General features: G+C 40.9%; 1 protein-coding gene and 1 long non-coding RNA gene across 2 annotated transcripts; one reads left to right on the top strand and one right to left on the bottom strand.

Moving 5' to 3' along the window:
• Positions 1-12,929: 12,929 nt before the first annotated feature.
• On the bottom strand, positions 12,930-20,380 carry PRDX1 (peroxiredoxin 1). Its single transcript, XM_074876176.1, has 6 exons — positions 20,291-20,380; positions 17,257-17,373; positions 16,119-16,272; positions 15,686-15,808; positions 14,851-14,981; positions 12,930-13,302 (listed from the first exon to the last, which is right to left on the bottom strand). The coding sequence occupies exons 2-6, from the start codon at positions 17,360-17,362 to the stop codon at positions 13,217-13,219; spliced, it is 600 nt and encodes a 199-aa protein (XP_074732277.1). The 5' UTR covers positions 17,363-17,373; positions 20,291-20,380; the 3' UTR covers positions 12,930-13,216.
• Positions 20,381-22,376: 1,996 nt separating this feature from the next.
• On the top strand, positions 22,377-23,751 carry LOC141946433 (uncharacterized). Its single transcript, XR_012629839.1, has 2 exons — positions 22,377-22,914; positions 23,566-23,751. It is a non-coding gene; the product is annotated as an uncharacterized LOC141946433 (long non-coding RNA).
• Positions 23,752-24,148: the final 397 nt, after the last annotated feature.

Genomic DNA, 24,148 nt, shown 5'->3' with positions numbered 1-24,148 from the left:
GTACTGAGTATTTTTATTTAAACAATGCAATGATTAACTTGTGGAGAGCTAAAGATGTTAAAGTGAGAATCGATTGCTGTGTTTTTAACATACTGAAAATAGTGAACTACCTAAGACACAAAATCCCGTATCTGAAAACAAAAGAAAAAGTTAGTTATCTTAGGAGAAGTTAGCAAACTATCATGGCAGGCTCACCTGGAATATAAAAATAATAAAACATACGGCACACAACGAGTAAGTCTAATAAACATTTATCTTTCCCAGGTCATTTCAGCAAGATCATTTAACAGCAAGCACATGACAATGCACTTTCATTTTTGCCTCTGTTCTTGCAGTAACAAAAGTTCAAGGTGTCCAGCAATACATAACTGATATTTGAGGGATATTTCCTCAGCAACTTAAAAGTAATACCTGTAAGTACTAGAATTCTTATTTGTTAAAACATATGAGTGAATACTGAGTTACAATAAGGGCAAATCTGTCTTCTTTGTGCTGCTGGCAATACAGTTATGTCAGGCAAAACAGAGTAAAAATATTTAATAACATATCGTTCCTACTACAGTGATTTTAGAGTGAATTGGATTAGTTCTTACTGGCTTTCTCTTAGCCAGGTCACTGAGATCCACAGCCGCAGCTAGTAATTTTCTTTCGTTGCTGGTTGGAGTATAATGGTCTTTGTCTTACAAAATCGAAGTTTGAGAACCTGTTTGACATATCTCATCTCTCGGGACAAGACTAGACATGGTGAGGAACGGATCCTGAGGCGTTATGAAGACATTCTTATTTTCAGCACTTGCAAATGTCAAACAAGTAATTGCAAATACTTGGATAGATTTACCAGTTCAAGTATCACATTATACATTTTTAGACAAGTAAGTTTTTCTCTAAATCCTAATTCTTAAACATTTATTAAAGTATCTTTGCCTCAATATAACCAGCAGGGTGAGTATTCAAGAGCTGAACAATAAAAAAAATTTAAAAAAATTAAAAGCTAGTTGAATTTGAATTCAGTTTTAGCAACAAGATATTTGGTATTTCAAGCTAATAAGATATTCTATGAATAATTAACAAATTTTTAATGTTTTTATGCACATAACATCATTCGTCCTCTCCTTCAGTTAAAATTTCCTTTTTTTGACTTCATTAACCTTAAAATAACTGATATTTTTATTAAGATTAAAGATGTGACAAAAAATACAAATTATTAAATGCAAAGTACAATCTAATCTGGTGACAAGCAGCCATCAGGATTATTGCTCAGTAAGGGAAAAACACTTGAGAAAACACTGTTGTTCTTTTTTGTACCAGTTAAATCAGTGGTGCAAGAATAAGCACTAATGTTTCTTCAGGGTATGAAGTAGAGTTTGGCAAGCTTAATTCATGATACTGTCTTATTTCCTTCTCCTATAAAAAGGGTGGCTTGTAACAATCCTGTCTTCCTCTAAGCTATGGAAGCTAAAGATGGTTTGCTGTATAAATCAGTGCTGGTGTGTCAGACAAAAATAGCCAACCTTATGAGAGCAGTGCACTCTTCTGGTTTTGTTGTTTTGTTGGGGTTTTTTAAGCTTTTTCTTCTTTAGGGCAATATTGCCCTCCTCTGGGTCAAAAGCATAATTTTACTCATTCAGTATAGCATACATGGTCTTTTATTCATTTGTGACCAAAATTATTGGTGGTGTAGCTACTGTTTAACATGGGTTAAATTACTGAAAATGCACAGCGACTTGAATTTAACTGAAATAATAAATCTGAGTAAAGACTTCCATATTTCTAAAAACAAGAAGTGGCAGCTACTGATCAGCGCCACTCTGGTTATCAGCACTCTTTGTTCAGCCCCATGCAAAATGTACATTTAAAAAGTTAGCTTTGAGTACCGAGTTCAGCAGCAACAGTTCCAAAGTTCTTCCTCTAAGGGGAAGTGGGTTTTGCCATTTACTGCAGCAGAGAGCCAGTTGTACCTCTGTAACCTTAACTTTCACAAATTCATCTCCCAAAATGGACAAATGTATTCGTGAGAGTTTTTTGCCATTAAGTTTGCTTCCTGTCATATCATATATCCTGTGACAGATCATCCATCACATTTGCCTTAGAAAGTGAACAGAGCACTTCCCTTCTAAGTTTTCAAGGAGGAAACAGAAAGAAACAAGGAACACAAACAGGCTTTTCTTTTCTCTCTGCAACTGAAAAAACAGATAGATGTTCACATTCCTTAGAAAAACAGTACTTTAGATGAAAAAATGAGGTGGTATTTTTGTTTCCCAATAACTGAAACACAATAATGGGAAATATGGTGGGAAATTTAAAAAAGGAAATACTTTGTCATAGAATGAGGAATAAGATATTTTAGTGGAATGTTTAAAATCTCTCAAATAATATACCACAACTGCAAAATGTAATTATATATGTATAAAAGTATTTGAAATGGCTACTTCCTGAAAAAATAAATTACATAACTATCATTCATTAATATTAAATCTATAATACATTTCTCATTTTGTTATTTTTGTTGATGTTTTCACATAATTCAGTGAGCAGGCAATTTTATTTTTAACAACTGCGTATGTTTTATTTCCCCAAAACACTTCCTAAAGGAAATTTTGAAAGAGAATTTGATTTTTTTCTGTCTTCCAAGTTTCTGGAAATCAAACACCTTTATACTAAGTTGCTCTGTTTGTTTTTTTTTCCTCAAGTAAAACAAAGCATGGGATAGGATAATTCCTATAAGTAAATTAGACAGGAAGGGGTGAGGGGATTTTCTGTGTTGAAAAATAACCTACAGAATCTTAAATTTATGCAGAATCATTAGTTTTTCTATGAATGCATAAAATCTCTTATTAATTTTAAAGGAATTAGCTAGTTTTAGGTTTTAATTTCACGTCATAACCCTTTTTCTAGTATTGTTCTGACTAGTCTTCCTGAACCATTTACTGTTGCTTCAATCTTTTTTTTAACAGGCTCGTCTTCCAAAATATAAAAAACTACACCAATAAAAATGAAAAAGAAATTCACTTTATTTTTTGTGAAAAGTGAATTTGATGAAATACATTCATTTTAAATTACATTGTTTTATTAAGTGTAGATTAAAGAATTTTTTCTCTCTTGACAAAGGATATTAATCTCATTTCAGTGCAGATACTTCAAAAATATGTTGTTGCAGAATATGGAACATAAACCTACTGGGCTCACAGTTTCACAGGACAGTGCAATATTAATGACCACATATATTCATAGATCTATGGTCAAATAGGATCTTGCACAGGAACAATCTAAATTCAGACACGTTTCCCATAATATGTACAAAGTTTCAGGTGAAAGAGCCAAGTTTCACATTAAAGTCCAAGCCTATCATCACTAGGCGTGGTGAGAAGAGCTTGCCACAGGCACATCTCTTGCCCAGGAACACTGCAAACAGTTCACAGCATGATGGCAGCCTGTTCCCCTGCAGCCACGTAAGGGGTGCAGCACAGATTAGTTGATCATGCAGAGTCGTTTGATCTGCACAGGCTTTGGCCTATAAAGCCATTCTGTAATAGCATACTCCTGTATTCTTAAGGTGCTTAAATTACACCAGTGTTACAGGTGAAGACACTGACTAGTGACCTGATACAGACACATTGACAGCCAAAGTCAAGTCAGTTCTGACTGTACATTAAAGGCAAATTAATCTGCTTTTTCTCTTCTGGTATTAAAAATAGAAGCCAATACATTAATGATCAAAAAGATACCTGCTATTTCTTTGATTTCCTAGTTCAGTCTTCTTTTTGTATGTACCATTGATTTGTATCAAAAAAAGACAGTGACAGCTTTCTGAATTGATGTCCGAGTGTGTTGCATTCCTACTACACTGGACAGAGCGAACTGCCCTGTGGCATCGCACCACTCCTCTGCACTTACCTCATTTCACCCTTTGCAAACACGTTTCTGTTTTAAGTCCTCTATGATTTATCTGTCTAGCAAGATACTTCAGAACATATATTTACACTGTCATTTAATACTGAACATCAGACCCACTGAAAATTTCAGAGGCTATATATAATATTTTTCAAACTATTCGTATGATAAACACCATTATTTTAACAAAATCTTTACATGACTGTTCTTTTGATGTATAACATTACTAAAAAGTACAGTTGTGGGGCTTTTGTAAACATACTTTCCTAACCAAAGTGCATCATTTTGCAATACCTGCGAGATGTAAACTACTTGCTTCTGTTCTTTGAACTGTATTGACTTGCTGGACAATCCGATAACCTATTAATCAAAGGCCTGATAAAAAGGCTGGAGTACTTGTTAAGAAAACAGTACTTTTTAAATTTAGTAACTTTTTAGAGTATTTTTCAAAACCTGTGAGAAACTCATTTTGTAACAGTGCTAATTCTTTATACATTAGTAAGCAATTTTTTCTTATAAACATCTGAAATATGCATTTTTAAATTTTGAAATAAGATACTCAGATGTACAAAATCTAGTAAAGGTTAGGTCCTCTATGTCAGATATCGAAAATCACATTCTATGTCTTCTACAATAAACGTATAATATATAGAATTTAAGTCTGATGCACTATTTTGTATTACACATACCAAAAAAATCCTGTTGTTCTTATACAAATGCTATTCTCTGAAAACTTAATTACAGATATCTATCACAAAAATAAGGGAGTAAATATTCTTAATTTTACATAATATATGAAGAACACAATGCATATGTGGGGGGTTTGTTTGGCAAGGTTTTGGTAGCGGCAGGGCTACAGGGGTGCTTCTGTGAGAAGCTTCTGGAAGCTTCCCCCATGGCCAATGGAGCCAATGCCAGCTGGCTCCAAGACAGGCCCACCACTGGCCACGGCTGAGCCCATCAGCGACGGTGGCAGTGTCTCTGGCATAACATATTTAAGGAAGGGGGAAAAGAAACTGTGGGACAGTAATTGAAACCAGAGAGAGGAGTGAGAATATGTGAGAGAAACAACTCAGCAGACACCAAGGTCAGTGAGGAAGGAGGGGGAGGAGATGCTCCAGTCGCCGGAGCAGGGATTCCCCGGCAGCCCGTGGTGCAGCCCATGGTGAGGCAGCTGTGCCCTGCACCCATGGAGGTTAATGCTGGAGCAGAGATCCACCTGCAGCACGGGGAGGACCCCACGCCAGAGCAGGTGGATGCACCTGAAGGAGACTGTGACCCTGTGGGAAGTCTGTGCTGGATCAGGCTCCTGGCAGGACCTGTGGCCCCGTGGAGAGAGGAGCCCGCGCTGGAGCAGGTTTGCTGGCAGGACTGGTGACCCCATGGGGGACCCACACGGGAGCAGTCTGTGCCTGAAGGACTGCACCCTGTGGGAGGGACCCATGCTGGAGCAGTTCATGAAGAACTGCAGCCCGTGGGAAGGACACATGTTGTAGCAGGGGAAGAGTGTGAGGAGTCCTCCCCCAGAGGAGGAAGGAGTGGCAGAGACAACGGGTGATGAACTGACTGCAACCCCCATCCCCTGCACTGCTGGGGGGAAGGAGGTAGAGAAAATTGGGAGTGAAGTTAAGCCTGGGATAAAGGGGGGGGAAAGATGTTCTAAGATTTAGTGTTTATTTCTCGTTATCCTGCTCTGATTTGATTGGTAATAAATCAAGTTACTTTCCCCAAGTTGTCTGTTTTGCCCATGACGGTAATTGCTGAACGATCTTCCTGTCTTTATCCTGACCCACAAGCCTTTCGTTATATTTTCTCTCCCCTGTCCAGCTGAGGAGGGGAGTGATAGAGCAGCTTTGGTGGGTACCTGGTGCCCAGCCGGGGTCAACCCACCACAGTGTAGAAGATTAATTTCCTTCCACTTGCACTCATTCTTCAGTAAGATCAGACAAAGTAGAACCTAAAAGCCATTGTCTGTAAAACTGCAGTGAATAGGACCTTCGCCATTGATTTTGAGGGCAACACCACACCACCTGAGAGGTGATGTCAGGGCTACTTCAACACAGCTGGTAAAAGTGCAGTTTTAAAGACTGACAAGCATTTGCTCGTTAGCTACTGTTGCGTACAATTTTGAAATAATATTTAATTATGTACAGTTCTAAGTTTTACAGATCTCACCAAACAGGTAAAATCTCATATATGTTTATATAATTACACCTACTATAGCTGCTTACTAGTGTAGGCACCTGGTGCTGTATTGTTCAGCCCTCAAACCCAATATAAATATATTAAAATATAGCCAATTTCATTATCATATTGTCAGTAGATGACTGCTAGTTTATTTGTTTATTGGCACTCTGCTTTTGAGAGCAATACATTACCATAAATTTCTGTAAAAATCTGTAAAAGGTACATACAGGTATTTAAACTGAACCAAATTAATTTTTCAGGGATTATTTTAAGACTGAAACTTCATATGCCTGTAAACTGTTCTTTTGCAAAGCAGCAAGCCAGTTATATAAACCCCCAGTAATCATAGTAATCAGCTACAAAGAGAAATGACACAGTAAGATGTTTCTATTTCCCTTTGTTCAACTGAGTAAGATATTCTAAATAAATTAATGAATACAAGGTTATTTTTATAATATTATTACAAAAAAATAAGGAAAAAGATTTTCTAGATTGCATACAAACCAGAAAAAAAATGTGCAATCACTCACACATTATAAAAAAGCAAGCATCGCATTCATGATTCTGTCCTTTCCAAATAATATCTGCTGTATGCATCTTCGGAGAAAATCCCACTAAGCAGCCCATGGTACTATAACAGCTATCGGTCTCGTCACCAAAACTCAGAACTGCTGATGTGTTTTTTACCTCACTGGGAAATATGGCACCCACTGATAATGAAAGCAAAACCAGTTCATAACTGTAGTGAAAATACAATAATGCATTTTGGTATGTGAAGAATGTTCCTCAATAAATGAGAATTATAGTTATTTGAATCTCATAAAAGTTACACCAGTCTGAGATGTCACAATACTAGAAGCAGCATGTAATCCCCAGAACACTTAATGGAAATTCCAAGCTACACCTGAATCAGTATTAAGCAAATAGACAAACCCCGACTCTTTGATTTGAAGAGGTTTTGTGTGTTATACTCTCAGAAACATTAAAATGATAGCATGGTAAGCATTCCCACGAATGCTTTACATGGCTGAAGAATAAAGAAAAATTGTTTAATTGCATTAATTCCCACAGTCAACCATTTGGTGCAAGCATGTAACAGTTCCTAACCCACAGGTATTTTGTTTCTTGGCTGTTTTGAATTTCCACATTGTCACTGTTCACCAGTGACTACGATGTTTAAATACACACCGTTGTCAGTGCCTCAGCGTTACCAACCCCAAGTGGACAGCAGCAGACCAATTATAACCGAAATATTTTCCTCAGTCACAGCATTTTTTCTGAATTAATAGGTATGTAAGTAGTGATCAAGCTTAACCACTTTTCAAAATAGGAGAATTAACACATGAACGCAACTATTACTGTTGGGACATTTAAAAGGTGGGAGGTATTAAAAATATGTTGTTGGACAATATGAGATACCACTCAAAGCAGAAGTGAACATAACTGCGTTAGCAGGGTCAAAAGCTAATAAAAACTTCCTGTCAGAACTGGAGTCTCCACACGACCAGTACGCAAAGGAAATAAGGTATCGAGTGAAACACGTTCCACAGAGGAATGAGCTAAATAAACGAAGACAACAGGTATTTTTGACGCCCCCCCCCCGCCCGCTCTTCCCCCCGCAGCCGATGGCCGCCGCCCCGGGCACGGAGGCGGGGCACCGCCCGCGCGCCCCCGACCGCAGCCAATCCCCGGCCCCCGCGCGCGGAAAAGCGCGGGCGGCACGAGGCCTCCGCTGAGGGGAGGGTGGGACCCGCCTGAGCCGGGGGGAGCCGCTATAAGTAGCTGGGGGCTGCGCCGCCAGACCCTCTTCCTGCGAGGGCCTGGGGTGGGCGCATTAAGACTCCCTATGCCTTTTGGGAGGGAGCTCTAAGCCCAGAATGTGAGAGAACCCATCTATCCCCTACAAGAGGTAGGCGAGAGTGGAGCTCATAAGTCTGTTCCTTTTAAATGCATTTTTTACATTCAAACAGTGAATACACTTGAAGCAGTGGTTCTCAACCTGTAGTCCACAGACCCCTGGGTAGCTGCGATGTCATCACAGGGGGTCTGTTAAGGCTTAAAGCAGGGGTGGGGAACATCCAGCCCGGAAACATTTGGCCTGGCCGGTAGCAAGCACTGCACCTTCTTTTCCCACAGCCCCTTCCCCTCAATGCTCCTCTCATACTCTAGCCCCATGACTGCCCTGATGTGCATGAGAGGTAGCAGCACTCTCACCTTTGCCGGGTGACTCTCCTCAGCTCTCAGATTCACCAGCAAATCCTTCCATCGCTGGGCTCTTCAGGGCTGGCCTCCAGTAACAAGCGTGAAGGTGCTCTGCCAGTCCCAGTGCCGCCCCTCAAGGCCTGATAAATTGTTTAGGATGAATGCCAGATACTGTAAACCTAATTAGGTTCAAGACATTTTTATTTGCACTTTGGGAGATGACACAAGGGCAGGTGCTAATAGCTTGCATTAGAGGAGTGCAATTGATTAGCAGATAGTGTTATACTTTGAATTAAATACATTGGTTGCAGCTTTTTTTATTGAGCAACAAAGGTAATGTGTTTTTTTGGAATATCTGCTTACATAAGTTGATTTGCAACTGCTTGCTTGCGCTTGCTTGCGTCCATCCGTCCGCAAATGATGTTATATCCAAATAGCCCTTGGCAGAAAAAAGGTTCCCCACCCCTGGCTTAAAGAAATGGGTTTTTGCAGTTAAATCTGAATGAACGAATGAGTGAATGAATGAAAGCAAGACAGAATGGGAAAGAGAACAAAATATTATTAATTTTCCATGCTTGTTTTGTAAACCTTGGCTTTTTTTAACCTATTGCCTCAATTAAAAACAATCTGAGGTATAAATCAACTATGAGGGTAGCTGTCTGATGACAAATAGCTGTATCTGGTATTTCTGCAAATGCTGAGAACGTGCAAGTGAATGACATTGAGTGGCAAAGAGAAAGCATGTGACGTTTCTTGCTATTGCATGGATAGTTAGAAACCACCGGGCAGAGAAAGCAGAGTCAGTCAGTGTCAGTGTGAGTGAGCGTTCAGACTGATTTCATAATCATCTTTGGTCTCCGCTAATCATTTGGTTATTGTTTGTCAAGGTGGATTCTTGATATTGCTGCAGTGGATGTCATGACAGCGCATTTTGGTTTAGCATCAGGATGGATCGCTGGCTGAATTTGAAACACAAAGGGACTGATGGTGTTGATGAGGGTGCATCTTACTCAAAGGAAAGTCAGGCTTCCAGTCATTTTAAAAAAGTATCACTGTTATAGGAAGGAATATCTGTTGATTGGCTTCACGTGTACAGGCCCCGAGGACAAGCAACTCCCACAGCATGTGCTGTGTTACAAGGTACTGTCAAACAAGGCTATGAAACCATCAGAACTGCAAAGACATCTCAATACTAAACATAAGGAACATGCCACAAAGAACATTGATTTTTTCAAAAGAAGGGAACATGAGCTTCAGAAAGGTAAGAAAATGGTAAAAAAGACTGCAGCTGGTGCACAAGCAGTGAGGGCCTCATTTGAGGTTTCTCAACTAATAGTAAAAACCAGAAAACTGCACACTATAGCTGAAGAACTTGCATTACCTGCTGCAAAAATCATGGTTTCTGCGTTGATCAGCAAGCAAGCTGCCAAGGACCCTTCCATAATACCTTTGTCAAATGACACAGTTAAGAGGCAAATTTGACGGTTTGTCAGCCAATATTAAGGAACAATTATTAGAAAGAATTCACCTATCCCCCTACTTTACACTGCAACTGGACAAAAGCATGAACATAACATGGAGTGGTCAAAATGCACTGGCATTAGCACAGACAGTGCGCAAGCTATGTCTGGAAAGCTTACTGGGCTTGTAGCATGGATTAAGGAAATGGTGCTGTCAGTGACTTGGTACCATTGCTGCATACACAGAGAAGCTCTAGTTGCTAAAAAGATACCAGAAAAACTAAAGCAGGCTTTGAATGAATCAGTTGAAATAGTCAATTTTATAAAAAGCAGATCACTGAATTCAAGACTTTTTGAATGGCTTTGGGAAGATATGAACAGTGAACATCAGCAAGACATTAGTTGACTATCACGAGGTAAAGTTTTGTCTTGCTTTTAGGAACTGAGAGACAAGACTATTCCCAATGGAGAAGCACTTTTCACCTCGATGATAGTTTGACAGATTTTTCCTGGTTAGTCAAATTGGCATATCTCTCAGATATCTTCATCCACTTAAATATGCTGAACTTAAGTCTTCAAGGGGAAAAGATTTGGTTTTGAAGATAAGATCGAAGCAATGATCAAAAAGCTGAAATTGTATCATCATCACCTATTGAACCAAAACTATGCGACATTTCCAAACCTCACAAGTTTTCTTGGTTCCACCAACAAAGATATGTCTAAGGAGGACACATCACTTATTACATGACATTTGGAAGATTTGCAGCATAGTTTCTGTGAATATTTCCCTGCTCCTGATGCAAGCAAAAACTGGATTAGAGATCCTTTTTCAGTTTATGTGTATGAATGAGGGGCTCACACAGCAGCAGAGGTGGACAAGCTCATAGAAATATCTGCAGATGGTGCTCAAAAAGTGCAGTTCAAAGGATAGTCCCTTCTAAATTTCTGGGCTTATCTACAAGCAGATTTTCCAGAACCCAAAAGGGCTATGAAAGTATTGATGCCTTTTGTAACAACATACTTGTGCAAAAAAATCATTCTCTGCTCTCATCTTAATAGGCATAGAAACCACTTGAAAAATATATTCTGACTCTACAAGTCCCACCTATTAAGCCATAATGAAATGCATTGTTGTATTTATGCAAACATACTATGTTCTCTTTTTCCCAACAGCTTAAGTGAAGTTGTAAAATATTTGTATCATCTTCTAGCTTTCATTTTCATGTGACTTTTGTATGCATATTTTGTATTAATGGTTCCATGTGGTTGTAGTTTTGGTGCTAGTATGGTTGATGGGACCCACTAACTAGGTGTTTTTTCTCTTAAAGACATTTTCCTAACCCAACAGCCCTCTCTAGGGCCTCAATGGGGCTGAAGTCTGTTCCTCCAAGTGGTGGCCCTGGACCCATAAACAAAAATATACGGTGACTGAATGCAGACAAGCAAGGGGGGTGGTGAGAAGAACTGTAAAAACTTTTCAAATTTTAATGTAAAAATTGGCATCAAATTTGAAATTAGCATGTTAAAATACCATAAAGTGGGCCATTTGAACAAGAGTGTTGATGCTATTTTAAATTCATATGGAATCATTGCAATGAAGATATAACGAGTGCGTGCATTAACAGATTAACTTATTTCCCCTTCTCTCCAAATTTGAAGACCCTTCATGAAAAAAATGAAATAAATATTTGATGCAGTCCAGTGCTTTAAATCTTGAATTAAGTCTTGGCAGTCCATGGCCACAAAGGTATTTAAAGGGGGTCCATGGTGAAGGAAAGGTACTGTACCCCCCAAAGAACTGCTGTAATCAATTGTATAACATTTCATGGCCAATACAACTAATGGAAGTTTTACATTAGATTAGCCCTGACTTTATTCCATATTTTCACTTGCTCAAATATATAGGCAGTTATACAGACAAATATAGCTTTGTGCTCAGCCATACTAATTAGTATTCACTTACCTTGAACCCTATCCTACATGTATATAAATGCTCCTGTTACTTCTCAATGTCACCCTAGGATGTTAGCCTCATTTGTTATCTTGAGAAGAATAATTTGGATTTTAAACAGTAAGCAAAAGTGACCCAACTAATTATCACTTTCACAGATCTTCAGGAAGACTTGTGGGACTTCAGCAAGACCCAGGGGATTAGATATTTTCGTCTTTATTGCAGTATTTGGTAGTAAGGCTTCTGCAGTAAGTCTGTTTTTTCCAACTGCACAAGCCAAGTTTGCTACTCAAGGCATGCAACTTCCACTTCTGACTCATGTAAGTAGCCCTGGGCCTCGACTTTGTTATTGCTCACTTTAAGCAGGACAGAACTTGTTTGCTGCTTGAGGAGCTGAAGTTGGATGCAAGGTCTTGGCCTTTAAGAGTTTAATCTTTAGATACATAAAGATTGCAGGGTTCTAACTCACTTATATTGCTAGGCAATAGCTCCTTAGCCCAATCCTCTGCTCTGAAGTTCAGGACTTTATTACAAAACACCTTTAACCATGAAGCTACACAGCAGACAGCTTTAGCGTAACTTGAGGCCATAGTCATGTGCTTTGAGTTTACAATATGCACATAATCATTTGGAATACAAATATTAGAGACAAGGTTGAGCACATCTGAGTACCAGATTTTATATTACCACCCTTCTTTTGATCTTAATCATATGACTAACAAGCTAATGGGTAACTGGCATATTCTCACTCCCACTCCTTGTAGTGAAAGAGACTAGGGACAAGTGTTGTATATTCAAGGAAGTTTGCTTTCCAGAGAGCCCAGTCTTCCACTCCTGTACAAACAGTGTTCAAACTGAATGTTGGACTCCCTGAAGTTTATCACAAACAGTCATAGTTTTGACTAAAGTGGATGGAGAAATGATTCAGTTGACACAGTGCATGCAAATATGCCCAGCCTGTCAGTCACATCTCTGCTTCATGCTCTGGGCACTGTAGTATTGCTTAAGTCTGACAGACTAGTATCAAGCTGTGTTCCTTTACCTAGTAGCAAAGGCAAAAGTGTACTTTACCACTGCAACATGAAAACTCAGCATTAGTATCTCCATTCCAACAGAGCTCTAAAAGGCCTTTAGGAATTCAGATGTCTACAGACAGCTCAGTAGACAGAGCTTTCAGAAGTGCAGCCTGCATTGCTTTCAGGGCTCCCAACTACTATACATAAGGACAGTAGACAGTATGCTCTTTCCACAAGTTTAATAGAGTTACAAAAGGATACCACTGCTCTAGATGCAACACATGGCTAACCACATACACTGCTTTGTCACTAAAGCCAACAGGGCTTGATGTACAGCTATCATTTTCTATGAAGGTAATGACACAGGACAAACTTTCCTTCAAGTAAAAAAGTTACTGTTTATACCTACAGCATGATCCCTTGACTCAGACACAACGACTTAGTCAAAGTTCAGTAACTGATGCTTGCTCTTTATGTAAGGCATACTAGTTTCCACTCAGACTGAAAGTTTATTTCTGCTTGGAGAAATACTCTTTACTTTTCTGAACATCAGGCTTGATTGTGTCACTGCCAGGCTTCCAGCCAGCTGGGCACACTGAAATGATAAGAACATTTAAGTCTTACCAGCTGCTCCTGCTGAACACATTTTACACAACATTAACAACTCCAAACATGTATACATCTTTGTAACATACAGAAGGTGCATTATTCAGTGTGGCATTATGTTCAGTTCCTTTCACTCATTTCTATTTGCTCACTAGGTAGTAGCACCCAAGGAACAAGGTGTTTGCCCATGGAACAGTGGGCCCTTTACACATGCATCCCTCCCCACCCTGCTTTAAAAGCTTCACAGAAGCTTGACAGGAAGGTAACACCAACTCCAGCAGCCTGGGTCAGAAAGGCTTTACAGCCATTAGAGTACACTTCTCTCCTTGGATCCAGTCAAGCCTATTCTCTTCTTACCTTTAATCAACCCTAGTCCCATTCTCTAGTTTAATAGGGAGGGGGAAGAAGAGTTAACTGCAGCTCCCCTATACAGCCAAGATGCAAAGGCACTGCAGTGACTCCTGAGCAGCACTTTTTGGACACAGCCTTCCTTGCACACAGCCACACAAGGCTCAATGCTTGTTCCACACAAGTCTGGCCATTTTAGCTATAATATTCTCTGCTTCTGTGTTGCTATGCACCAAACCAGGTCTATCCTGGTTTAGATGAGACTGCAATCCTAGTTCTGGAGGAAAAGCTTTTGACTACTCCAGGGCATAGTAAACCCCAAAAGGCTTCATTTGCATGACATGTGACTGCTCCATCAAATATCAGGGATGTCTCCTCAGCTGACAGAGGATGGCATACAAGTTCAGGAGCACTGACTCTTTGGGCTATAGCATAGCCACAAGAGCAGCTTGCTTTATTAAAATCTGCCATTGATTTACCAGTTCTGAAGCAAGGTAAGTATCACCAGCAGCAAGACATGTCATTAGTTAATGACAGCGAAAGACTTATTAATACCTACATAGTAATTTTGAGTTTTCATAACCTGGCTCAAACCTTTCATCTGCAGTGCCTTTTTTTTTTAAATTCCTGCAGACAAGCTACCAGCCTTGAGCACCTTACCACTCTGGACACAAAGACTCTCATCCATTTTCCCCTCACTACATATGGACACAAAAATCAGCAGGCTTTCTGGGAATTTAAATGTGTTGTCTAACAGACTGTGTAAAACACTGCATTAGTACTGATGGCCTCAACCTACAAAACCTGAGAGCAGTCTAAATTATGCTTACCCTTGCAGGCTAAGTTGTTACATGTTCTTCACTTCTGTCTCAAGTATTTTCTGTGTCTCATTGAAAGAGACAACTGCTATACACTCAACAAGGCACCCAGCACCAAATTGATTTAAGTGGTATTTCAACATTAGCAAGTACTCAATGGACAATGAACTGGAATAGGATGGACATTGCACTATAGTGTCCTTCAACAAGTAGCTTTACAGAACTTGCTGCATTTCAAGAGGGACAATTACTTGCTGTGCACAGATCGATGCATGTACTTAGTGCCTTTCAGTAAACCTCAATTTAACCTGCCTAGTTAATACTGTTCTCTAGAAAAAACATTTAAGATTAAAAAGAGGAAGAACTCTTACCTTCTCCATGTTTATCTGTGAACTGGAAGGCCTGCACAAGTCTGAGGGTTTCATCAACACAACGGCCAACAGGAAGGTCATTGATTGTTATCTGCCTCAAGATTCCCTTCTCATCAATTATGAACAGGCCCCTAAAAAACCAAGCCAGCCCTGAAGTTAAACACAGCTTTTGAGAGACTGATTAGATTGAAGTGAGTTTCAAAAACTCAGGTTCAGTACTCTAGAATGGCAGTAAGTAGTCACCTAGTGTTACTGACCTCTTCCTAAAAACTGATACCTTCAGTGTATGCATAGCACCAAAAAAGTAGCAGCTGAAAGCCTAACATTCAGCAGAAACTAGGAGGGACAGGAGGTAAGTCAAAACACTAATGCAGGAAACCAACACTTCCTATTTAAGGAAGATACTAGTGGAAAAACAAAATGGAAGAGAAACCCAAGGAAAAGGTGAATTGAAGGGAGAGGCATTCTTACATTCAAAAGAAAAACTGTACTTTAATGACTAAATACCTGTAATCATTTTTATGACTATGTAGGTCTTGCATTACCAACGTTTGCAGCAGCTCCTGCACTGTGCAGATATGTAATCAAAGGGAAGCAGCAAGCATTTATCTAGCTTACCAAAACCACGAAAAGTCTAAATACTGATGAGAAGCAAGTAGCATCTCCCCTTGTTGGAGCGTTTGATAGCTTAAAGCCATTTACATCTAGAATAGTTAACAGCTTCAGCTTGCTGCAGTGTTCCAAGTGTATGCAAGCTGTGTTCACCCGACAGGCTCTACGTACTGCAACATCCCACAGGCTCTATGTACTGCAAGTTTACCTTCTTGTGTATTACCTGTATGCAATACCTTCATCTTCTTTAAGTACTCCATATTCTTTGGAAATGACACGTTTTGTGTCAGAAATCAATGGGATTTTCATAGTACCCAAACCACCTTGTTTCTTAGGAGTGTTGATCCTAAAAGAAGAAAGTTTGAATGTTAAAAATATGGACAGTTCAGAATAAAGTATAAGGTACAAGAGAAGCTGATCCTTTCTGCAATATCATACTTGGTCAGCCATGAGGCAACAAAAGAACTGAACAGTATATGCTCAGTTCTGTTCAGAAGCACCTGGCACTACCTTCAGAAGCACCTGGTACCTGGCACTAGACCTGGTTCAAGGGCCTTTATTTGATACTTCAGTAAGCAAGTCTGAATACACTCAGGATTGAAGTCCTGCAAGAACTGAGACAAGGCAGAACATTAGATTAAAAGGCTGATTCTTACCAGGCAAGGTGACAAAAGTGAGAGTCAACAGAAGCTCCAATTACTTCACAGTTAATTTTCTTGAATTCATCAGCTCTGTCACTGTATGCAATAATTTCAGTTGGACAGACAAAAGTGAAGTCCAGGGGGTAGAAGAAGAACACAACATATTTTCCTAGAAGAGCAGTATAACCAGTTAATCTTTTACCTTTGTAAGAGTTGTCATAGTCAGTATCAACCATTCAAATACTGATAGAGGAGAAAGGGCTTGATACAATACTACCTTTAAAGATTAAATGGTAGACTACAGATCCCTATTTTAAGACTTGCTATATAGGTGGCAAGCCCACAAAGCACCTAGGGAATTCACACTTCAGCCAAGTACCATTCACACCACTCTCCAGCCAGTAACACAGAACCCCACCCAACTAAGTCTCCAAACCCAGACTGTCAAATTTGACAGTGAATGCCTGTCCCCTGGGTCCACTCCCATAGGCCTGCCCAGAGCACACCTAGTACCTACACTGGAAGACCCTCTGTTGACTAAGAGTGCAGAAATGCCACGGGTCTGAAAGGCTGCAAGCCAAGGAGACATTTTAATCGAGTGACTAGTCCATACCTACTCACCACCCTCACGCAGTCTAAGGGCCACAGCTTCATTAGAAATGTCCTTCTAAAGCCATCCACATTAGTACTTGAATACATCAGGCTTTCCCCTTGATTTTGGTAAGTTTTTTCAGTATGGCAAACATTTTGCCAGTACTCTAGAGAAAGGGACTCCATTGGTTAGAGGAAAGAATACTTTCCCATGACAGAAAGCCTAAGAAGAGAAGATTTTTCTGTTTCACATAGTTTGGAGATGTTATATCAATCTCATAGTATGATAGACAGGACAAATAAGCCTGATCCAAGATTACAGTTTAGAGGAGTTTTATGCTAATTAGCAACAATTATCATAGCTGGGACATTCAGCCATGCTGCTGACAGCTTCCTAAACATACTCCAGCCATCACCAAGAACCACTACACAAGTGCACCTCAGTCTACTGCCAAGTGATTACTATTACTTCAAAACACAATCAAGATGTATCCTTAGATGCCCTCCACTCCTGCATATGGCCAGATTATATCTGTGTTATTAGAGAAGCACATAAGCTTACCTTTATAGTCAGAGAGTTTGATGTCTTTGAATTGTCCATCTGGCATTACAGCCGTGGCAGTAAAGTCAGGAGCTGGTTTCCCAATGAAAGCCTTTCCTGAAGACATCTTGATTTAATCTAGATAAGAGTTAATAATGATACAGTTTAGATAACAGTACATTTGCACCAGGAAGTAAGCATTTATTCAAAGCACCTTACCAATTTAAATTGAACACCAGACAGTTTGTCTTGCAACACAAGGCTTAAGACTGAAATTAGTTTTAAGCTTTGTCACCTGAGTAAACCAGTCAAAGCACTAACATTTTTTTACTAAAGCAGCAGCACAGTTAAGATGCAGTTCAATAATCACAGCCTAGATATCCAGACCAAGCCACTACATCGATTACTAGCACTTCAAGATCTATGGCTCATTAGCCTCCTAATGGTTATCTTTGACCAGTAACAGCTCAAGAGTCTGGAAAAGGGCTAGCCTAGAGTTTTAGCAGTACTAAGTCTCCCATTCCACTTAGTGAATGCATTACAGTCTCTTAGAATCTTGGATGAGGAGACTCTTCAATTTCACAAGGGAATTTAAGACCTCAAACTTTGTCTTTCTGTTGATTCCAGAAGAAAATAACTTTTATTAATCCCCAGAGAATAGTACTCTGCATAACTACACTTTAGCCTTTTGAACAACTTAACCTTGTTTCATTTGCAACTCGAAAGTCTCATGGTTATCATGGGAATCACACTATATTAGCAATTAAAATTTCACCAATTTTAAATGAGTACAGCCAGGTTGCTTCCCCCTCGAAGTCTAATGAAAAAGTAAGAGGGTACACAAGGACAAGAGAACTCTACTTCTGGCTGCCTGCCCTAAGAGCTGGTCATTTGTAATATGCCCTGTACAGTATTTTTGCTCAGTCTGGGAATGCAGTATATCACTTTAGAATTCTTGTTACTTCCAGAGCATCATCGTTCAAAGAAATAACTTTATGAACCTTGTTTGTTCAACTTTCAAAATCTTAAGTCATTCTATACACAGCTACAAGCACTAGCTGCCTTGGAGATAAAAACACAGCTGAAAGGTTAGCATGAGTCTCATGTTGCTAAGGAAAGACGAGATTCAAGGATTCTTCCAAGTCCTGCCTGCAAGGCACTAAGTTCACTCTAAAAAAAGTTGAGAGCACCTCATTTCTTGGCTCCTTCCCCCTGGCCAGCCACTTTCTTCCTGGAGAACTAGCCCCATAGTCACAAGCATTTAGCTTTCCATCCAAATTTAGTCTTTTTCATAATGATTTTACCTTTGAAAGTTTCTCTTACATACCCTGACAGTATATAGACAGTAATCATCTAACTCTCAGTTTTCATTTTGAGGAGTGCCAATAGGTTCAACACTTCTAACCGCCTTTTGTAACAAAGCTCTTTATGCCCCTGTTCATCCACCGGTTTTTAGTCTTCAACTGCAGCAGACTAGGAGGAAGTCTTATGAATGAAGGTGTCCAGAACTACAGAGTTTTCACAGGACTGTGCATGTAGCTATGGATGCAGGTACAATTCTGAAACCCTAGTTCTGTAAGAGGGACAGGGGACAGCTATTGCACAATATTTGAGATGCCTCCAACCAGGGAGTTTTATAAGAAGAGCCGTTTTATCTGGGGTGCATGACCCCATATTCTGTCATTCAATGACATTATTTTCCATTGCTCAAGGTCATCCTTTTGCTCCGTACTACACCAGTCCTCCTATATTTGTTCCATCAGTAACCCCCTGGAGTATTTCAATAGGTATTCAATGTCAAATAAAAACTGTCAGGTTGCTCTTTTAATACTTCCCTTTTCTAAATTACAAGTTATTGTCCCCTTTTTAGGTAACATGAAAATCTTTAACACTGGCAGGAGATTTCAGTTGCTTTGTACTGCCAGAGAACCACCTGCTTTCCTCAGAGCACCTACTGCGACCTGCCAACACTTCTGCTTTTCGGGGGTGCGGGGTTACACATGTCCAGCTTGGATTTTTAGCCACAGCATTTCTTCACCCAGAGGGACAGACCACAGCCTCATTGCTACTTCCTTTCATTCTAGAGGAACGGAGAATGGGCACTGCAAATCAAGTACCCTTGAATCAGGTCTGAGGATCTTTCTGCTGCTCGTAACTGCACACAGCCTTAATTATCTTCAAACTGCAATTATAATAAGCCAGGCCTGCACTCTTAACTAGCGATTCATACCTTTAGGATACCTTGAACAAAAGTGAAAGGCTATTTCAAAACACACCCTCTGCCTTCCGCTGCGCTACCTTCAGACTCTCACAAAGACGCGGTTAAGGTACTGAGCTGCGGTCTGGAGAGCGCGATCCGGCCACGAGTCTCCCGGTTCTCGTACACCGCAGCCACCGACACACAGACCGCCGAGCGCCTTCGGCTGCGAACGCACCGCCACCGAACCGACCCCCGCCGCTGGGGGCCACGACACCGCGCCCTGACGGGCACGCCTGCCCCCGCACATGCCCCCACCAAGCTGCACCCAGCACTTTGGGTGGTTTTTTTTTTTTAAAGACTTCGCAGCGAAATCCCGGTCGCCCCGCGTTCAGCCGGAGCCTCCAGCGCAGCAGGGCCGGGGCGGGGGGTCTGGGGCCGCGCTGCGAGGCCGCTCCGCTCCCGGCGGGCCCCGCTGCTCCCCGCTCCGGCATCGCCCCGCGGCTCCTCCCCGGGCGGCACCACGGCGACAGCGATACAGGCCGGCGCAGAGGAAAGGGTGATCTGCCCCCCACCCCAAAAAAGAAAAGGGGGGGACAACTAACCAAGGGAAGAGGGCGGCAGCCCCAGCAGAGCTCAGGGGACGGGATGCAGAGAGCAAGAGCTCGCCCTGCACGCTGCGCTCAGGAGCCCGTCGGTGCAGAGGGGGAGGGGAAAGCAGACAGAAGAAAAGCAACCAAAAAAAAAAGGGGGAAAACCCGCGCTGTGCAAACCCGCGCTGTGCTACCCCCCAAATGAACACCGCCCCGGTCACCGCCCCGCGGCGAGCCCGCACCCACGCAGCTCCCCCACACTCACCCGAGGAGCCGGCAGCAACGAGTATCACAAGGCACCCGCAGACTACTGCAGCAGCCCCCCCCGCGCCGCCCCCTTTATACCCGCCGCGATCTCGCGAGGAGTCGCCGCCACCGCCCCCCCGCCCGCCGCCGCCGCGGCGAGGGCAGGATGACTCGGCAGAATCGGGCCGGCCCCCGGCGGGGAGTGTGATAGCGGGTTGTGCCCACCTTATCGCGACCGAGACACTGCCCCGGGCTGTTGGAAACAGCAAAAGACTTTCAATAAATGAAGAATTCTCTGATAGTGCCCTGGGAGGTGCCGAGGAATGGTTGTAAACAATTCACGGCAGGATGATGCGGATGGCTTATTGCGAGAAGAAATTATTTTTTAATGCCTTAGCTATAACCAAGCAATAATTATTGGAAGCCATCAAAGAGACAGAGGGTACACAGGATTTTGAGGGGAAACTGAGGGATGACAGGTGTGTCATTTATGAATTGGAGTTGGCCGTTGACTTGGATAAAATCAGACCTTCTGTTAAAGCAAATGCATTCAGTGTTACATAAGTGTGGGGTCAAACCTTCATCCTCTCACTCCACGTTACCAGATGCCTCCTCAACCTGGTACTAATTCCCAAAGCTTTCACTGGTCCTTCTTCATCAATGGGAAGGCTGATCCAAGTCATGCAAGTCGGCAAAAAAGCTGAAAGCTAAATTAAGTCTTACCTCTTGAGTTTTGGGGGTAGGATGGAAACTCTTGGAAGAGTTTCTCACAGCACAGTTACTCACTTCAGGGAGTTTTGCATCGTTCCCAGAGTGAAGCTACGCTGAGGGACAATTAGCCTGAGTGAATCCTTGTGTTTGGATCCAGAACTGAATTTAAGCAGTTTGTACTTTTTGAGGACCAAAGCCTGAATTTAAATATAAAAGTTTTATTAAATAGTGAATACTAAAGGCTATTAAGGACATATAAATGACAAAACTGCTTGGTTTAGTCAAAAGTGATAAATGTATTTACCAACTGATTTTTACTTGTCTGTTTTGCAGTTTACAGTTGTGTTTCTTATACCTGTTAAAACTTGATTATAAATTGTAATGAGGAGAAAAGCCACAAAGGATTAAGGAACTTTTAAATGTTTCTAAGCTACATCACTGTAGTGTTGCTGGGTGACCATACCCATGTGGTGATTCACCCAGGAGATGATGGGTTTCATTACCAGATGAAATTACACCTGAAATAATAAAAGCAAAACAATATGTATGTGTACTCAGAAAAATAAACTGCACTCACCTTAATGCAAATACTTTATTGCTGTTTCTGTTGTTACATCATGCTTAATCTTTTACAGAAAGAGGTTTGTTACTTTCTGAACATCAATGTCATGATGACAATTGAGGTCTATAAATTGAGACATGTATGTATCTACCTATCAGCTCAGGCCATGAACCTGGGCGCAGACTAACCCCTGAAAGGTCAGGCCGTCCTAATTAAAACCTCTAGAAAAATGCAGTCTTACTGCAACTCCAGCATGTTTACCAATGGACAAAGTAATGACTTTCTCATGGTTTCAGACTCCTTTATGCTTGTTCTGCACATTTCTCACACTTTCAGATGCATAATATACCAATTTTGCATAGCTACCACAGTGCAGTTTGTTCCAGGTGTGTGTCTTAAGCATTGCATTTCCATTCATATGTCCACGGCCTCATTATTTTTGATTAGTTTCTGAGCTAGTCTTTTCAGCCATCAATTTCTGGAGATTTTGGAGTGACAAATTGTCAGGGCTGCTCCTTGTTCAGTGAGGAGATGGGTTTCTGTAGCCTTTTTCCATCTTTAGATACAAGGTGCTAATCAGATTAAAAAAACCCTAAGTTCTCCAAGAAAGAAAGGACATCTCTACCCAAGCAGGTGCTGGAAGGACAGAGTTGTCTACACACCTTCCTTCTCCACACTGTTCTTCACGCAGTGGATTAGCCATAGCGTGGTGCTCTGCTAAAATACCCGCCAGAGAGGATCAGCTTGTACCTGACTAGTGCAGAGCATGAGGAGCCTCTTTGCACCCATCCATACAGATATGGCCACATTAAGTGGTTGATGTTGACAAAGAGGAACTGGCTGGCCCTGCAGTGCCAGAGCACTGAAACTACCCAAAGATTTCCAAATCAGTGACAACACCAGATTTTACATGTATCATTTTGATCACAGTCTCTCCCATATATCTTGGTTGGGAATGAGTCCCTGATGTGAAAAACAAAACCCCACTGTGTGTGAAATCAAAAGCAAAGAAATGGGTTCTATTTCAGAACATTACCACACATTGGGGTTTCCACACATTTTGTCAGAAGAGGATTTGAGGATTTTATGTAAGTGTACCCATGACTTCTAGAGTAAGATGAACTCAGTTGGGACAGTGGTGTGAACTGCTCTTGGGCAATGCTGGACAATCCCTTGAGCATCCACACATCAGTTCTACAGCCAAGATGATCCATGCATGCCCTCTAAAGCCAGCACATCAGGACATCATCACGCAGTTCCATAGAGCTGATCACTGCATGTGCAGAAAGCCTGCTGAATCATGAGCATCCTGAATTTACTGTATACACAGGGTACCGTCAGGGGCACAGTAAGAGTAAAATCCTGGCCAGGTGGGGACATTTTGATATAATATATGCAAAAAGTCAACTGAAAAGTCAACAACTGACATGTTCCCAAGCTGTGGGGCATTTATGCACAAGCAGCTGGTGCACAATAGTTTTAATTAAAACAATTACATATCATTAAATATACAATGCACACATTTGTTTTCCTTGATTTGCTCAAGTGAAGATTGTATTTCTAGGTCAAAATGGCTTGCATTACCTCTTTCTTCTCTGCATATTTTTTTTTTTTAATTAACAAACTTCATTACTCTGTGTTTGGATAATCACTGCCTTTTGATGACAAAACGTCTTCCTTACCTTTCCTCTTTCACTCCCTATTACATTTTCAGAGGCTGAGGTTTGTTAAAGTTTTCATATGTAATATTAATTCAAAGATCTTCTATTGCATTAAGACTGTGGATTTTCAAATGGATTTGTGATTGACAGGGTCTTCATAAAAATAAATCAAACTCAGCAGTGATTCCTCCCCCTTTATTCCTTCCTCTTCTCAATCTTCTATTTCCTTTATTTTAAATTGTCTTGTCTTGTCCTTGCACTCTCTTTCCACTTTCCTGTATTTTATCAAAACAGGCTGCACAACAGAAAAGTCTGGTCATGTGCATTGCCCAAGAGATTAATTAACCTTTGTGCCTTTAGGTCTCCTGAGCAGTTCAAGTCAGAAGAAGCAAAGAAAGAATCTGCAGCAGAATTATCTCTCTGGAAATAAAGCCTCTTCAAAGTCCTGTTGGATATGTATTTTGCCTTATTTCTGATATAATCTTACTATTTTCAAACTCTAAATAAATTACTTATAAAAATGGAAGCCTGGAGGAAAACTCAAAACTGGTTATAATTTTCTTTAACTGTGTTTAAGATTACGTGTATGGTCCTGTAAACCTGGGGATAGTCTCTCAGTTACAGGCCAAAGTCTGCTCCTGTTAGAGGCTGTATCCTTGACTACAAGAGCAAGATTGTACCTACCCAGAAGTAATCACTCTTAAAATCAGTCTGCTGTAATCTTACTTTCAATCTTGCACAAATAAGGAAACGCATTCTTGTGCACCTGCAGAGAGGAGCCCGACTCCTCTTAGGAAGTTCCATTTCTTTATGCACCTTTTAGCACAAAAGCTGAAGCAAAGCGAGTGTGACTGGTTTTAGACCTCCCCTGGATTCCTATTATTTCGGTCTGCAATTAAAACTGGAGAAATTCTGCCCTCCTACCAGTAAAAACAGCCTCAAG

The sequence above is a fragment of the Strix uralensis genome, chromosome 8, assembly GCF_047716275.1.
Source record: "Strix uralensis isolate ZFMK-TIS-50842 chromosome 8, bStrUra1, whole genome shotgun sequence".
Taxonomy (NCBI): domain Eukaryota; kingdom Metazoa; phylum Chordata; class Aves; order Strigiformes; family Strigidae; genus Strix; species Strix uralensis.
This window is presented reverse-complemented; position numbering and strand designations above follow the sequence as displayed.

Coding starts and splice junctions, on each gene's coding strand:
- PRDX1 (XM_074876176.1), bottom strand. CDS start 17,362: ATGTCTTCAGGAAAGGCTTTCATTGGGAAACCAGCTCCTGACTTTACT. Junction 15,809..16,118: donor CACTTTTGTCACCTTGCCTG/GTAAGAATCAGC, acceptor TTCTTCTTTTAG/GATCAACACTCCTAAGAAAC. Junction 14,982..15,685: donor GATGAAGGTATTGCATACAG/GTAATACACAAG, acceptor TTGGTTTTTTAG/GGGCCTGTTCATAATTGATG.